This window comes from Periplaneta americana, chromosome 6 (assembly GCF_040183065.1).
Source record: "Periplaneta americana isolate PAMFEO1 chromosome 6, P.americana_PAMFEO1_priV1, whole genome shotgun sequence".
Lineage (NCBI taxonomy): Eukaryota > Metazoa > Arthropoda > Insecta > Blattodea > Blattidae > Periplaneta > Periplaneta americana.
This window is the reverse complement of record NC_091122.1, coordinates 184,367,930-184,385,080: the sequence shown is the minus strand read 5'-3', so window position 1 is coordinate 184,385,080 and position 17,151 is coordinate 184,367,930. Positions and strand designations below refer to the sequence as shown.

Sequence of the window (17,151 nt, the reverse complement as noted above, 5' to 3'; positions counted from 1 at the left end):
GACATTTATAATATAAGTGCACTACACTTTCTGTACCTTATGCCAGTGATGTAAATGAGGAGTAATCGTGTGTGATGTATTACCCCCTCCTTATCAGCCTACAGCACTGATGTGACGCTGAGAGAGGGGTTGTTTATGTCAAAGCCACGCGATCCTCATGCGTACCTAAATCGGCAGGAATAATGAGGGGAAATCATTCCGCGAGTCACATTTTTACATTTCTGTCTTACGCCATCTTCAGTGTCTGTTTTCTCCTATTTCACATTTTCCAACATATATCAGTCCCCTAACTGCCCATTGTGCAACTCAAACCAAGAAATGGACTCGGAATACCTCAAAATCTGCTTCAGTGGCTGGCCATGATAATATCTTTGAAAAATATTGGAGTACAAGAGGTCAAATGACTTTATTGTCAAACGCCTGGCATTAGAAAACAACAACATATTCCAACATTTGTTGTCCTTCCGACGGACTTTCAATTGGGCAAAAAAACTTCATTGAGGTACCAAATTAAAGCTTAAACATGTGGCAATGTTGTAAACTAAAATTATTATTTTCAATTGATTATAATTATTTTACTTCGGAATATGTATTATATGACTTTCTTGTGTTAAATTCTATCGTACCTGGTTTACATGTTTCGACCTATTATGGGTCATCCTCAGAACTGGTCGTTGTTGGTCTTGGCGCCTCTGTGAGGGTGTGTTTGTGTGGTGTAATGTGGAGTCAAAGAGTGTGTGTGTTCTGAAATTGAGTTGTGTGTTGAGAATTTCATTGGGATGTTTTTTTGTGTGTCTGTATATTGTTCTAGTGTGTTTAGTTTCTGTGATATAGTATTAAAAGTTGTGTAATCAAGATGTATATTTATTTTACCTCAAAAATGTACAAATATAGCCTACATACTGGTATATTCTTTTTCTAAAGTGCTTATACAATGTGGCATATCTTTTCAATGGTTCAAGATAATTAATTTTAGTTTGTAATATTGTCCATATGTAAGGGATCATTTTGCTGAAAGAAGTTTTACCCTAGGTCAATTTCTAATGGAGTAAAAAGTCTGTCCAAAATTTTATTCATTTATTTTTTTCCCAAAAAAAAAAAGTCTTTGGTCCCACATATTCGATTTTGAAGTTTGAATTACATAAATTGCTTAGATTACTCTCAAGAATTATGTCATCAAAGTTTGAAAGACAGTAAGGAAGAAAATATCTGGATTTTTCCCTTAAGACTGAACATCTATATATATAATTTGAACTGGTAATGGAAATTACGGGAAAACAGCTGAACGGATTTTAATAAATGACCCCTCATTTTGAAGCTTGGAACCCAAAGTTTTTCAGAAAAATAGTAGTTTTCAGTGAAATGTTAATTTTCCTACATCATTTTCCTATTTTCTAAAATCCATCTGTCGTCAGTTTTAAGAACTAATGCCTTTCAGAATAAAACAAAACACACACACTATAATAAACAATATTATACGAAGGTCATGACCTGCAGGATTGCTCATATTTAGAGCTCAGATTCTGACATCATAATCTCAATATATCGATCTTCATATGTATAATTTTTTAGAACATCTCAAGACTTACTAAAAATAATTTACAGGTCTGATTCTCTGATGTGTAATTTTCTGAGCACAGCTGTGTATTGGATTTTAAAAACTACAAAACTCAAGAAAGTTTGATGACATTATTACCATTAAAAATTAAATGTTATTACAGTTTCTGCAATGCTATATTTGTCACTAATGATACACATTAATGCTATTGATATATTGATGATACGAAAGTGAAACCTTTTGGGATTGTATAAATAGATGTACAGAATATCTTAAATTAGATATTTATATCTGTAATTTACAGAGTAACGGATCTTTATGTCTATAATTTACAGAGTAACAGCTACAATATATATATATATATATATATATATATACACACAGCTTACATAAGATAATATTGTTATTAAAAATGTAATACTTTTATAGTTATTAATCAAGTGGTGTGGGTCTTTTCATATATTTAATAGTGGGGTGGTGTAGATACTTACATGTGTGATTCCCTAATTTTTCTAGGATTCTGTGCAGTAATATGGAAGAGGCATTAGTAAATTGAATCATGCTTCTTATTTTAGCTGCATCTTTAAACTACATCTAAATTAATTTCATATTTCTTTGGATTAATCGATTATATCTGTAATCACTGTGAATCACATCATTTTGGTGTAGGGAGAACTCAAAGAACTGAAGATGGATCTGTTCAAGAAAAAAAAAAAAACATTGAGAGGGAAACTTTTTAAAAGATATATTTTTGACAGGGTTACACGTCATTCATTTATTATGTTGCTCTAAATGTTGCATCTCAATATTATGGAAGCAAATAACTTTCAAAATGTCGGGTAATCTTTCTGAAAAATAAATCAGAAAAACTTTTATTCGAACTTCTAATTAACTACATTTGCAGCATTTGTTGCACAAGCCACTAGTTTGCATATACATACATCTTGAAAATTTGTGATTTAAAAAAATTAGGCGATTAAACAATTTAATGTATAATCACATCTGAAACTACAGACTTACATATTCGCAAATTAATTTCTAAGAAAATGTAGTGGGGAGGGGAAGGAGGTAATTCTATTTTTCACCCATAGCTGGGATCAGCATTGGGTGTATGAGCAGAAGAAAATTTCTTTGGCAGTGTCATAAATCATTCACTGACTTCTATTTCCGATAATTTTGTGATTTATCAAAATGTTGTAATGATTGCACTACATTTTCATTATTCTGAAGTCAATTCATCGCTATCATGTTTTCCATTCTACTTAATTCCACACAACTTCCTGCGTTCTTTTTGTGATTATCAGAAGAAGCCTTGATGTTCGGGTTGGACAGAATACTGAATAGTAGCTGTCTTATAATGATGATAGTGGCAAGGTCACTATATAACTATTGCAGTATTGTGCCATCCTTCAGTCCATTCAGTCGTCTCTTGTGTTCCTGATGCCTTAATCTTACTTTTCCAACCCAGACTGGAGCAGTGTGTAAGTCTACACCATGACATCAGCTTGTTAAGACACTAAATCTCTTATTAAACAAAGTAAATCTGTAATATAATTTGCATTCATTATTTGCATAGCTGATTCTTGTTGTCGTAAATTTATTTGTGTTGTTTGACTGGAGATAACATGTTAAATATTACTTAGTATGTGGTATTTGTGAGGGTATTATTGCTTGTGTGTCTAACGCTTTAGGAACAATTCTTTTCTTTACTCCTGTCTGTTGTTATCACAATCCCTGTCATTCTTTTTAATTTTTTAACTTCATAGACAAATGAAAGAAAATTGCTTGTGTAGATTAGTAGGCCTGGTACTATTTACCATTAATTTTAAGATAGTTTGCTATTGGAAATGCGTAGTTTATTTATTCATTTGTTTATTGGTCACCTCTTAAAAACAAATATTGTACTAGGTAGTTCTCGTTATAAACTTAGAATATCTTGTCTCCAAAATTAGCTATATTAGGTTATCTAAAGCACACATACAATAGAGTAACATGTGTTATATAGTGTTATTCAAAGGTAAGTTACATTTTGACATAGATATTAACATTTTTAAAAATTAACGTGTACACAAAATGTTAACACATCATTTTGTATGTATCGAACAATGGGATTTGTTCATTTATCACACTCATTTGTTTTGGTTAACTTGGTAACAGGTTTTGTTTATAATGTGTCAAAAGTAAATTTACTTCTTATTAATTTTTTAATCACTATCATTGAGCTGTGTTTTTAAATGGTTTTGACTTTACCTCTCCATATTTATACACCAGTTAACCGATTGTTACATAACACGTTTGGTGATCGCATGATAAGCAGACATTTTGAACAAATCCCATTGTTCGATACATGCAAATGTGTTACCATTTTGTGTCTGTGTTAATTTTTAAAAATGTTATGTCTATTTCAAAATGTAACTTACTTTTGAATAACCCTATATACAGTATTTTGTTTTAGTTTGTAATATGATTTAAGGGGCATAAATATCCCCATTATGTTTTCTTCTCAAATTTTCATCAAAACTATATGTTCATGAAATGATAAAACAAAAAATAACGGGCTTCTATTTGCTATTTAACTTGCATTTGAAGAGTCCAATGCAAGAATGATGGATGTCACTTTCTTGTCGAAAATGAACCGAGACTGTCAATGCATAGCTTAAGACATATAGAATGTACATACAGAGTTATATGGCATTAACACTGATAGTCATTGTCCAGTAATGATCGGAAAATCACAGTTAAGCTTTGAGCGCTAAGCATTTCAAACTTTCAATTGCTTCTCCTGCAAAATGTATTCCAAATGACATCCATCATTCTTGCAGTGGAGTCTTCATATGTATTCATCATATGCTGTTTTCATAAGTTTACTAAAATTACTTATAATTATAATAGATACGTTAGTTAAAAAATACAAATATAATTCGGTAAAATGGCCTTTTTTTTTAATAAATTTCATCTTCTGAATACGTTTTTGTTTTTTTAAATAATTATCATTGGGGTATATGGAAACATTTATAGAAATTATAACACTTTTGTTTGTTGTAATGTTTAGGCCTAAGTATTTATATTATTTGTGCTACCCAGAGAACTTACACAACTTCCAAACATGGTTCATGATATGTTATCTTCTTCATTACCAGTGGGTACCCAGAATTTTGTCAAAAGGGGGTGGGGTCATTAATAAATTGTTTACAATTTACATTATCGGTATTTAAAATTTTGTGTATCATCATCATTATCATCATCATCATCATCATCATCATCATCATCATCATCATCATCATCATGTCAAATGCACAAAGGTTAAACAAACGTTTCACAATAAAGTCAGAACTCTAAGTAACGAACTGGTGAATACCGCTCTTGAAATGAGTTTAAAATCGACAATGCACAATATTTAACAACATTTGCACTGCAGAACTCTCAAAACAACATTTTCAATATGTTTCACAAGTTAAATTTCATATTGTGTCAGCTTCATTTTTTACAAGGTCGGTACTAGGCAGTAGATCTCTCTATAAAAAAGGTAGCATTGTTATAATTCGAACGTACCGCAGCACCAAGCACAGGAATTATATTGAAGGAGGGGCAGGAGGACTATGTTTTATGTCGATGTAGATTTTGTTACTCTGACAGTGAAAAATTAGAGAAGGAAAAACGATTATGAGTAAAAAAATACTCAAATCTAAATATGTCATTGTCTCAAAATGTTCAAGGGGGTTCAAACCCGGTGATCTCCTCCCCACTTGAGTACGCTAATGTTATTACAGTAGAGTTGTACTAGAAAAGTAAGCTTATGAGTAGGGACCCCGATTTTCGCGAATGATTTTTTTTTTTTTTACGAATTTCTGTTACTTGAGTCAGAGAGTTAAAATTGTTATAGATATAAACGAGATTCGTTCTGAAGGCACGTTTTACGAGCGTGATTTGTCGCGGATTTTGCTGGTTTTTCCCGTTTTTTTGCGGATTCGGCAATTTTTTACGTTAAACGCGATTTTTTTTTTTACAAATAACGCTGAATCCTACTTTCATCGGTCACGAAATCCGATTATTTTATATTCGACAATGAAACATTCAAAATACTGTACGTACGAAAATGGTTTGTCTTTCATGATTTATCATGTTGTAAGCATGGCTGCTCATCTGTGAAAAATGTAAATCTGTGTGTCGCGCATGCGCAGTGCTTAGGTTCGTTACACACTGACACAATAAGAAGAAATGTGTAAAAGATATTTATCACATTTTCAGCAAGAGTACGTAACGAAGACTAAAGAATAATGTATTTTGATAATTCAACGTGTCATAGTATACAATTGAACATAGGCCTAATGTATTTAATATTCACGTGACATTTTTCCCGACCTTATTAGTACCGGAAGCCTGTAGGGGAATGAGTGTTTTATTAACGATTTTTAAAAACGTTATTTCTATGTTTAAATTCAAACTTTTTCTTCATGATTTACATATTTAAAATATAGGCTACCGACTTTTTTCAGGATTTACATTACATAGTTTTATCTATCGAAATGTTTTGAAATATGTGGAGCAAATCATAGCTTTATACGTATTGGAATTGAAAGAATTCCAACAATTTATTTACCATTTTGCGGTGTGCCTCTTATGAGACATTTCTACATATTATTTTCAGTTGTATGATTATTTAATCTAAAATTATAAAATTAAACTTGGAATACAAACGACTATCGAAAAGTGTATATGAAATGAAGACCATAATATTTTATTTCAGATATTAAAAAATAGGTAATTGAAGAGTTACGTAGTAAATTCATCTTTTAAATTGTTGCTGAAATAAACTGAAAAAATCACAGCAAAGGACATAGGAAATGAATTATGTTTATAATTGATTAAATGGTGATCTTACTCGTGTCAATTGTGTAAGCATGTGCTGCTTACAGCTGTTTCGGTGCTACTTGACAACATCCTCAGAGCCTTCTGTGTCTCGGCATCATCTCAACTTCGCTGCCTGTTGTGTGGGTGCGTTCATGTGATGAAAAGTTGTGTCAAATAGTGTGTGTTGAGAATTTGATCAGGGTGTGTTTTAGTGTGTCTGTATATTTCACATTGTTCTAGTGTGTTGAGTTTTTGGTTTTTGGGTTGTATGTGTAGGATTTCCATGTCTGTATTTATGTTATTGTATGTGTGGTTAGCATTAGTTATGTGTTCGGCATATGTAGATGTATTGTGTCCTCTGGTTATTGCTTTAATGTGTCCTTTGTATCGAGTTTGGAATGATCTGCCTGTCTGTCCAATGTAGAAACTGTCGCAACTATTGCATGTGAGTTTGTATACGCCTGTGTGGTTGTATTTGTTTGTGTTGTTTGTGTGTTGAGATGTCTTTGTAGTGTGTTTTCTGTTCTGTATGCTATGTTGTATTTCTGCTTTCTGAATGAAGATGCGATCTTATGTGTGTTTTTGTTTTCGTATGTTAGAGTGATGTATTTCTTACACAATTGACACGAGTAAGATCGCCATTTAATCAATTATTTATATTCAAGTGTTAAAAGTAGTGTACAAACGATTCAACACGAATTATGTTTGTTAATTTTTAATTAAAATGTGTTAAATTTCTCGAGATGTATTTTTTTAACAGTTGGACTAGACGTGTGTTCAGTGCTTATTTTGTGCAGTGTTTATGGAGAAATTTACTTAAAATTTGAGTTGCGTAATTTAAAAATATCAACGTTGAATCTTCATATTTCTCTCTCTCTCTCTCTCCCCCCTCCATGTAATGCGCAAACGTTGTTGCATATGAATACTGGATGTGAACATCACCTTAATGTCAGTTTTCTCATAAGTGTAATTGACAAAGACTTTGCATTTCGTTGGGCGTGTGAATAACTAATTTATTTTCAAGTTACGAGTATTGGCTCCATACTTCCTTTCAGGATATGCTAACATCAGTATATCATATTCTGTCTTTCATTCATCTGTCATCTACTATAGAAATTTGTTTACCTTATAAAGGCCTGACATTTCCATTTATTTTTAAATGCTATTTTAAGCTTAAAAAACAGTTCTTACAAGGAACCTTTCAACCCATGTCTATCCAGCATCAGTCACTTTCTTCTTTGCAGTTTGAGAGTTGCTACTTCAAAGCAATCACGGTATGTTACATTATACAGTAATTTTATTATTATTAAATATTACAGATTAATAACATACCGGTAGTTGTTTTCTTAAATTCTCGTACATATAATTTTTTGTTAGAGGATTTTCGTTTCTGCTATGAACTTCTCCATGATCAAGATACAAAATGTATGTTTACTTTAAGTTGTTAATAAATTAATCGCTTAAATAAGAAAATAATTTCCATAACAATAAAATTATGCTGATATAATTTAATTTTGTTTTAATTTCATTTTATCTCATTCTGTGACTATGACGTATTCTGCTCACGTGATATTATTAAAATCTAAAAATAATACAGAGAATAATTATGAGAGTCATACGTGTCTTTGGACAGTTGAATAAGCAACAATGAAGAAAATATAAAATTTCTTGTACTAGATAATTTTATTTATTTTAATGGTGTGTATAATCAAACTGAAACGATTGGGTTATCAGTGAGGAGTAATATGATGATTAATAGGAAAATATTTGGAAATAGTCATGATTTATTTTTTTAATAGACTTGGGAAAAGTGCTAACATTTTAGAAAAAATGAAACCCAAGACTTATGAAGTCAACATACCTAGTCTTCACCTTTTTTATTCCCTTTATTAATACAGGTCATTGATATATGATTATGTATTTATTATGCAAGTCTCATTGGAAGGGTGAGCTTAAAAAAATGTAGAGGGAGGAAAAATTTCTCGTTGATATACTGATTTCTTTTATTTGTTTTTTTTTAAGTACTTATATAAATTATAACCTACTCGGTTTTAAAGTTTATCGTTGTAAAGTTGTTATTATTATTATTATTATTATTATTATTGTCATTATCATCATCATCCTCCTCCTCCTCATCATCATCATCATCATCATCATCATCATCATCATCATCATCATCGTCAGTGCTTTTCTTCTGGGGAAAAAGGTGGTAGAACTTTGTGTAGAATATATTAAGGCCTAGAGCGAATGGGGAGATGATTACTGTCCATATCACGGGAATTTTGTCGTTTTTAACCTTCTTTTTGTCCAAGGTCTAAGCGGAGTTCAAAGAAAAATTATGTTAAGAACATAATTATTAACACATGTCTCTGCCAGGATGAAAAATACAAGAAACAGATGCCAAAACGCGCATTCTGCCAGAAAAAAAGCACTGATTATTATTATTATTATTATTATTATTATTATTATTATTATTATTATTATTATTATTATTTTTTTTTTTTTTTTTTCTTGTTAACGTCTGCTTTAATTACTGTGATGACTGACACTGTATTCTGAATTTCTGGTACCATGATAACTTTTTAAATCCTACCTTATGACTTAATAGCTACTAGATAATAAACAATTCAATAATTACAAAATCGTATTATTGAAACAACAAATGTATTGTATTTCTGGTACCTGTAGTTCTAAATGAAAGACACAATGGAAAAGATCCAATCCACTCCATTACTGAAAATCAGTTCACTATTGCTCTCCATCATTCAGATCTACAATCTAAACTGTTTTTAATCTTGAAATCTAGGTGATATTTACATACTACATTCATAATTAGCTCACTATAGTATATTCACTTTAGAGCAGAAAATATTTTGACTGTCACACAAAAAATAAAACTAAGTTTTGCAAAATGCAATTTGTAAGAAAAATGTCGCTATTCCAGCCGGTGAGGTACTAATAATATTAAAACATACGTTTAGAAAGTGGGATTTTCTTTCCCTGATTGGGAATGAACGTAGGAATGCAGAAGTTGGGGGAAAAAATCCAGAAGGGGTAAATTCCCCTGCTCCTTCCCCTTCAATTCGAACACTGGGCGTAACAAACCAATTTTTTTTTCTATAGATCTGTAAACACTTTATATATTATATAAATAATTTATTAAATGAAAACTTTCATTGGCTATCACAGTCTTTGTTTAATCACTTTAATATGTGAACAACATAGAATAGGCTAAATGAAATGTTAATGAGTCCTTCCACCTTTTCAGGCATCATTAGGTTGTGTTAGAAGATCCACTCTTATGAACGTGATTGTGTAACATGACATAGTAGTCTTAAAGTCTATGGAACTGAACATATTAATTACAAACAATTTTATTTCAATACATAAGAAAATTTAAAAAAGGAAAATATAAATACTAGCTTACGTTAAAATTATGCATAACATTGTTTTTACGTGAATTAGAAAAAACAGTTTTATAGGTACCTACTCAAAGTAAAGTAAATTCTGAAATATATAACTCCTCAAAGAAATGAATGAGTAGTTGCTTAGTATAGGTTGGTGTACAAATTGAACTTATAGGCTATTTGTGTGTAGGAGAGGGTATATCCTTCCCTCCTCCCCTCTGCTTGTGCCTTTGTCTCATTCCATTTTTCTTCTTTTCTTCCTGTTGGTTCATGTCCATTATTTTGACCTTGCATGTTGTCATGAACGCTAGAAGTATTATGTAATGTATTGTCTAGTTTCTGCAACAGTAGAAGAGAAAATTATTGTGTGATCCGTTCACCATATCAGCTAGACACCGTCATGTAAGTTTTTGTGTACAAGAAAAGGTTCACTTTCACATCCAGCATCAATAGAATTATTTCATCATTCTTTAATTGATTTTTTTTCTGTGTTTTCGTCTGTCAAGGTCTGCCAGAGAACTGGAGGGCAGCTGATATGTTTTGTTCAACCTGGCACATTAACTTCCTTCCTGCAGACCATCTGACAACTTCCTTCTACTTTCCAATATTTTTTTACGCGTTATAATGTTTATATCCACTTAATATTATGGATACAGCCAATCACTTTCAAGGTTTCCAAACTATCCACTTGAGGTTGTAACAATAATAACCATAAAACTGATCCAGGTCGTTCCACGTTTAATTCCAGTACTTTTGCTTCTGTCTCAATAGCAGGCACATTATTTGTAAAAACAGGTTCATTCAAGGATGAAGGAATGTGAATAAACTTAATGTTTACCCAAGGCCTATTGAGAAATACTTATAGCGTGGCCAGCGGTCACTCAGTTTGGTGTGTGGCAGTTGAGTTGTGTGTTAGAGCAGGGCATACTCATGTCTGCTGTGTGGCTAGCTTAGATGGGCGTGGCGTGATAAGTTATTGTTACCAGGCATTCTAATAGAGGCAGTCGGTAAATCACTGAATATTCATTCGTTCCAGGTTTCGCAGTCTCTCAGCTGGTGCACAATTGGACACAGCTCCTGAGTCAAGAGGTCACGCGTCGGAAAGCCAAGGTATGTTGCAAAGCAGTGGGTGGAGTGACTTGTAGTACTAGTAAATGCTCCTAGTTCATATTTACATGTACTAGTTTTTTCTTAATTTTGTGTGAATAATCGTTTATTAGTACTTATGAGTAGAATCCTGCATTTGGTTACCTGAAGCCTCTAGCAACCGCAACAGTGTAGATACAGAGGTGTTAAAATTATTAGAATAATCTTAATTTTAAAGGTTTTTGAATAGTTCCTTCACAAATATTTATTGAATTGATGAATATTGGTATATAATATTACTATACTGATATAGGATATATTTACTATTAACAATGCCGGAAAGCATTGTTGTACATTGGTATTTTTCTTATTTTACAATTGTTATGAGAATTCAGAAATTATTATATTATGTTGGCGGAATTGGAAAAATAAAAAATTAATTAAGAAATGCTTTAAACAAATTGTTCTTTGCGTTTACATTGTTGTGAAGGTTCAAATGAACGTATACATCTGTTTTGTGCATATAATTTTTTATGTTTCCAATTCCGCCAACATAATATAATAATTTCTGAATTCCCATAACAATTGTAAAATAAGAAAAATCCAATGTACAACAATGCTTTCCGGCATTGTTAGTAGTAAATATATCCTACATCAGTATAGTAATATATACCAATATTCATCAATTCAATGAATATTTGTGAAGGAACTATTAAAAAACCTTTAAAATTAAGATTATTCTAATAATTTTCACACCTCTGTATGTGTGGAGTATAGCTTGACGACATCCAACGCTACTTAGTTCAGGTTTGTTGTTCATTGAACATACGAAAACAAAACAAAGCTAGGCAGTTGTAAATGAATGTTTCAATAGAAGAATTTGGTAGCGAGCACGTCATTAGCAAAGAAGAAAATGTATTTTTATCAGAAATAAGGAAAAATAAGGATGGGGAGGCATTATAAAAACTGCTCTTTTTCCTCTAATTATGTTGCAAAAACGTATAATCAAAATTTGTTTCAAAAGGCGACTGGATTATCCAACAAATTTGATCCATTCCGAGTTTAATGTTTTTAGAATCGACCAAATTTATAAATACTCTTTAATGAAACTCTATCATAAAAATAGAATGAAATTTGTAGCTCAGCCACATGATCATAATACAAGACGAAATGAAATTCTTAAATTAGTTGAACCTAAATATTTCACATCTGCTGCTTTACTACACAGTACAAATTATGGTCCACGTCTATATAATTCGATAATAAAATTTCATCCAGAATTGACTACTTTAAGCAATGAAATTTTCAGATCCAGAATTAAAAAATTTATATGACAGACTTTCCTGTATTTATATTATGTACCATGTATTGTAAAACAAGTTTATTTCTATCCTAAGTATATTTTTTCTATCTTATCTTGGTTACTATATCAACATGACCTGCACTAACTATACTACTAATAATAATTTAATATTAATCCATCAATCTCAACATCGTCTCTTGTTTCACTCAGTTATTACTAGTATTATTATTACTAATTTTATTATCATCTTTATGTGACCGTTTTTCTTAAGTATTTTGTCTACAAAGTATGTATATCTATGTAACGGAACTGTCCCTGAACACAAGCTTTGCTCTTTCGGGGTATTTTAATGTAACGTTTTTATGTATATGTTATTACCGGTATTAAATAAAATCTAAATTTGAAACATTTAAAATGTTTACAGTCATTGGTTGTAAAGTGTAGACTCTTAAATCACGCACTCATAATTAGTTTTATTTTAAGTTTGTGCTGACATTTATGGTTTTTCATTACTTAATTCCCGACTTTAATTAGATATATCTTAATGTGAAAATCAGGAGTAGACAAATTCTGGGTGCTAGGTAGCCATGGCATCAAAAAAAAAAAAAAAAATTGTATGTGGCATCTGAATTGTTTGAGTTCAAAATTTTTAAGACTTCGATTTCTTTTATGTTACTACACCTAATACATAATGTTCAGAAAAGCGGTTTTAGGAAGAAATTCGAATGTGCTTTTTAATTAATTAATATCGTTGCATCTGTTACACATTTCAAGGTATTGCCCTACATAGCTTCAGAGCATATCTGAGATCATGTGTTTGCAATGCATAGATATTTAATTTTGTTTAATATATTTCAGTAAATGTATGTGTCTCAGTTCGAATGATTTTCTCATTGCATATGTGGGCAAAATGTGGTGGCTTCTGAAATTTTTTTAGTTGTGTCTAGCCCTTACTTACTTACTTACTTACTTACAAATGGCTTTTAAGGAACCCGAAGGTTCATTGCCGCCCTCACATAAGCCCGCCATCGGTCCCTATCCTGTGCAAGATTAAGCCAGTCTCTATCATCATACCCCACCTCCCTCAAAGCCATTTTAATATTATCCTCCCATCTACGTCTCGGCCTCCCTAAAGATCTTTTTCCCTTCGGTCTCCCAACTAACACTCTATATGCATTTCTGGATTCGCCCATACGTGCTATATGCCCTACCCATCTCAAACGTCTGGATGTGTGTCTAGCCCTAGTAAAAATTACTTCGTATTGGATAAAAGTTGCCTTTAAATAAATACATCTTTGTTATTGTTATTAAATCTAAGTGGTATTTTGTACATAAGTACTATTCATGTTGTTCACCGACTTATACAGGTACACGAATAAACAGATGTAAACACACAGTAGGCCTACTAGTATGATCGATGTACACCTAACTTGTATTCAAAGTAACCAAACGCAGGACTCTACTTACAAGTCAATACTGGATAATCTTCATATTCAGTTGTGCGAACTACATATAGTAGGCCATGATTTTTACAACAGTTATTACTTAAAGTTAGCCATGATTTTTAATGCTTAGAGTTAGCCATGATTTTTTTTAAAACAGCAATGACTATAAGACTTATAGGCTATAACCTCAATTTTCATTTAAGAAATACTGACAGTAACTTAGTTATTCTGAGTGATAATTGAATGAGTTTTAGTTATTCAGTGTGTTTTGACACAGATAATAGTGTAAGCAATGGGAATGATACTAAACTTGGAATTGCATACTGTTGTACAACAATTTATTACCTTTAGCAACAACAATTGGATAGCCAGGATCACTAAAAATGGTGAGAAAAATTTCCATATTCTCTTTGTTGGTTAAGGCACCTCATCGTGTTTAATTACTTTCATGAAAGCTGTCATTATTACTGAGGTATTACAATTACTTAAAACATAAGCATGGTCTGTACCATACTTGAAAATTTCATGGTACTTACTGGCATAAGAAGTAAATACTTTTATTCACATATTTTTAAGTAAGTGTCGATTAAACTCACAAGGAAAGCTCACCAAGTGATAAAGGATTTTCACAACGATTTTTCCCACATATATTCCATTTGAAATAAAGAAATCTCCCTATAAATTTCTACATCTAGAGAAGGCCTAGCCTTCAAGATATGGTTTTTCAAAATAATCGCTTGACACTCATATCTCCATTGCCATCTTGAAAAAGAAAACGTTTAAGGCCCCAAATGCTTATGAATTGCCCCCAAATTCAGGGAAGCTTATGAAAACTCACCTCTTCAAGTTGTCTCAAGCAGTATACTTTCCATCCATCAGTGATCATGGTATTCCTTCTGAAGACTCGTGGACTAGTTACCGAGGTAGATAGACTATAGGAAGAATAACTCCAGAAGGTAAAACGGGGAAGTGTTAACAATTCCAAAGCACACAACTCTGATTGTTCAGTCTCTTGACGTTTATGGCTTTAAGCCATGAAACAATTTCATTCAGAAGTTCTCTGATAGTGTTTTGTCACTTGGCACGAATATTAAATTGCATCAGAGAGATAATGTGATAAAATTGCAGTCCTGAACACACAATCAGCTTCCATCTCCTAGATATGTAAATATGTTTAAATATGGCTGGCATAAAGTCGGGTACCTTGACAACAAACCTGATAAATTCGTCAATCCTGTAGAATTCTGTTTTCACGTTTATATTAAGACTCACTTTGTTCGTGGTGCAAAATTGCACTGTGTTTTGAACATTTTTACAACGATTTCCACTACTTATTATTTCTTCATAGACTGTTCTATAGTCAATTTCAGGAATATTATATACCTGATGCCATTTTCATAACTTATATTATTTAAGGAGATTTTGACAGTATGGTATGCAGTTAAGTAAGATTTATTGCCTGATATCTCTAGCACATAGCACTGTTTACATTAGCTTTTACAGCTCTGGATTGAAGAATTTGAAAAAATCATATCTCGAAAACTAGCCTTTCTCCCGATGTATAAATTTATAGAGAGATTTCTTATTTCAAATGGGACGTATGGGGAAACAATCTTGAAAATCCATTATCACTTGGTGAGTCTTCCTTGTCAATAACTACTTATTATACCAGTACTGCCTTAAAGTTACATTACTTAGTAATAAATGGTAGTGGCATAGCGAGGAATTTAAGATGGGGAGGAGGAGGAAAAGTTTTGACCGAAAAATTTTTATAAAGCAAACTCTATTCTCCGTCATTGCAGAGTGAATGAACAGATGCCAACTCTAAATAAATCTAGTTATTGTGTTGAGAGCGATAGCTTCATAATCTCTTCTATAATCATCGGTCCATTTAAAACAACCTGTCAGCGGAAATAATATAAAGCATTTGTTATTCTGCGGTATTCATCATTGTTGGTAGAAACAGTCGAACAATATTTTTCTTCCATTGTCTTGCTCTCAGCGCCGATGGTGGATTTTTTCTTCAGGGTTTAAATGTAAAATAATTTTTTAATATTTCTTGAAAAATTGGGGGAAGGGGGGGGCTTCAGTCTGCTAAGTAACATAAGCAGGTAAGGCTACACCACTAATAAATAGTTATAATGAAATATTTAATCACTAGAATGCAAGTATTTACTTGAAAACTAGCAGTAACAGTATTTACTGCTTTTGGTAAACGATAAGCACAGGAACGCCATTTTGTAGTGCTTTAGTAATGACATCTTTATCAAGGCTTCTGGCTTGTATTGCATTCAAACAATTATAAAATACGATAATTTGGTCCAGGGAGGGTCCGTTTTTGGTGTAAAGATAATTCGTTTGGCGTGTTTCTTAATTGAAATTACGAAATGGTGTTCCTGTGCTTAACATTTAATCTGCTTTTTTTTTTTTATTTATTCAACCCAATATGTATGTATGTATGTTTTAATGAATTAATGCATTGACAATTTTGTTTTTTGCAATTATTGTAATGTTGCAATTTTAACTCCAGTCATGCAATAAATGGTCATACTTATGTGTAATTGGGTAGCAATTAATTAAAATGGGTTAGTTTATAGGTTAACTCGGTAGAATCACTGCTCAGGTACGATTCTAGGCAGAGGCAAAGAATTTTTCCTGTTAAATAAAGTCTTGCCTGTTGTAACATCCACTTAACATTATCCTAATTCTGGCATCATTTGCCTGATAATTATTTATTTATGTCTCGGATGATTTTACAGTCACAGGGCTCTAGTAATAGGAATAGTTTTTATTAGTTAAAGAAATTGGCTTTGGTTTATACTTTCCTCTGTTATAAATAAATTCAGCTTGTTTTGCTATTAGATCTATGCAAAAGATAGTAAATATCAATACCTTAAAAACAATATACTTTGCATACTTCCACTCGGTAATGAGTTTTGGAATAATATTCTGGGGAAATTCCACAGATAGTAACAGTATATCCCTACTACAAAAAAGAGTAATTAGAATAATAGTAGGTGCCAAATCTAGGGAATCGTGTAGGGCTATTTTAAAAAAACTACAAATAATGCCCATGGCTTGTCAGTATATCTTTTCATTAATAATCTTCCTCGTATGTAATCGTGAAAACTTTGTAACTAATTCAACAGTTCATAGCATAAATACACGTCAAAAAAATGACTTTCATATTCCATCGGCAAATCTATCGTGCTATCAAAAAGGAGTGCGTTATATGGCAGTAAAAATTTTTAGTAGCCTTCCTATCGATATAAAAAATGAAACTCAAAACATAAGATTATTTAAGGCCAAATTAAAGAAGTACCTAATTTCTCACGCCTTCTATTCTGTAGGTGAATTCATGACATTCAATAACACTTCATGAAATTGATACTAAAACTCTGTGTTGTACTAGTAGACTATATTGTAAATCTCGTCTATATATATTTCATCTAGACTGTGACTATAAATTAAGACTTTATAATAGTATTAAGTTGTTTGACT

General features: G+C 31.9%; 1 protein-coding gene across 5 annotated transcripts in view; it reads left to right on the top strand.

Annotated features, from left to right (window-relative positions):
* LOC138702117 (sodium-independent sulfate anion transporter) overlaps positions 1–17,151 on the top strand; it is a 122,223-nt gene that overhangs the window by 8,792 nt on the left and 96,280 nt on the right. For 3 of the 5 annotated variants that reach the window (XM_069829706.1, XM_069829711.1, XM_069829708.1), the window contains exon 2: positions 10,853–10,926. In XM_069829706.1, the coding sequence (XP_069685807.1) occupies positions 10,853–10,926 (74 nt within the window). Of the gene's footprint in view, positions 1–2,929; positions 3,040–10,161; positions 10,219–10,852; positions 10,927–17,151 lie in introns of those variants that run through there. The other 2 variants (XM_069829710.1, XM_069829707.1) reach the window with 2 other exon arrangements.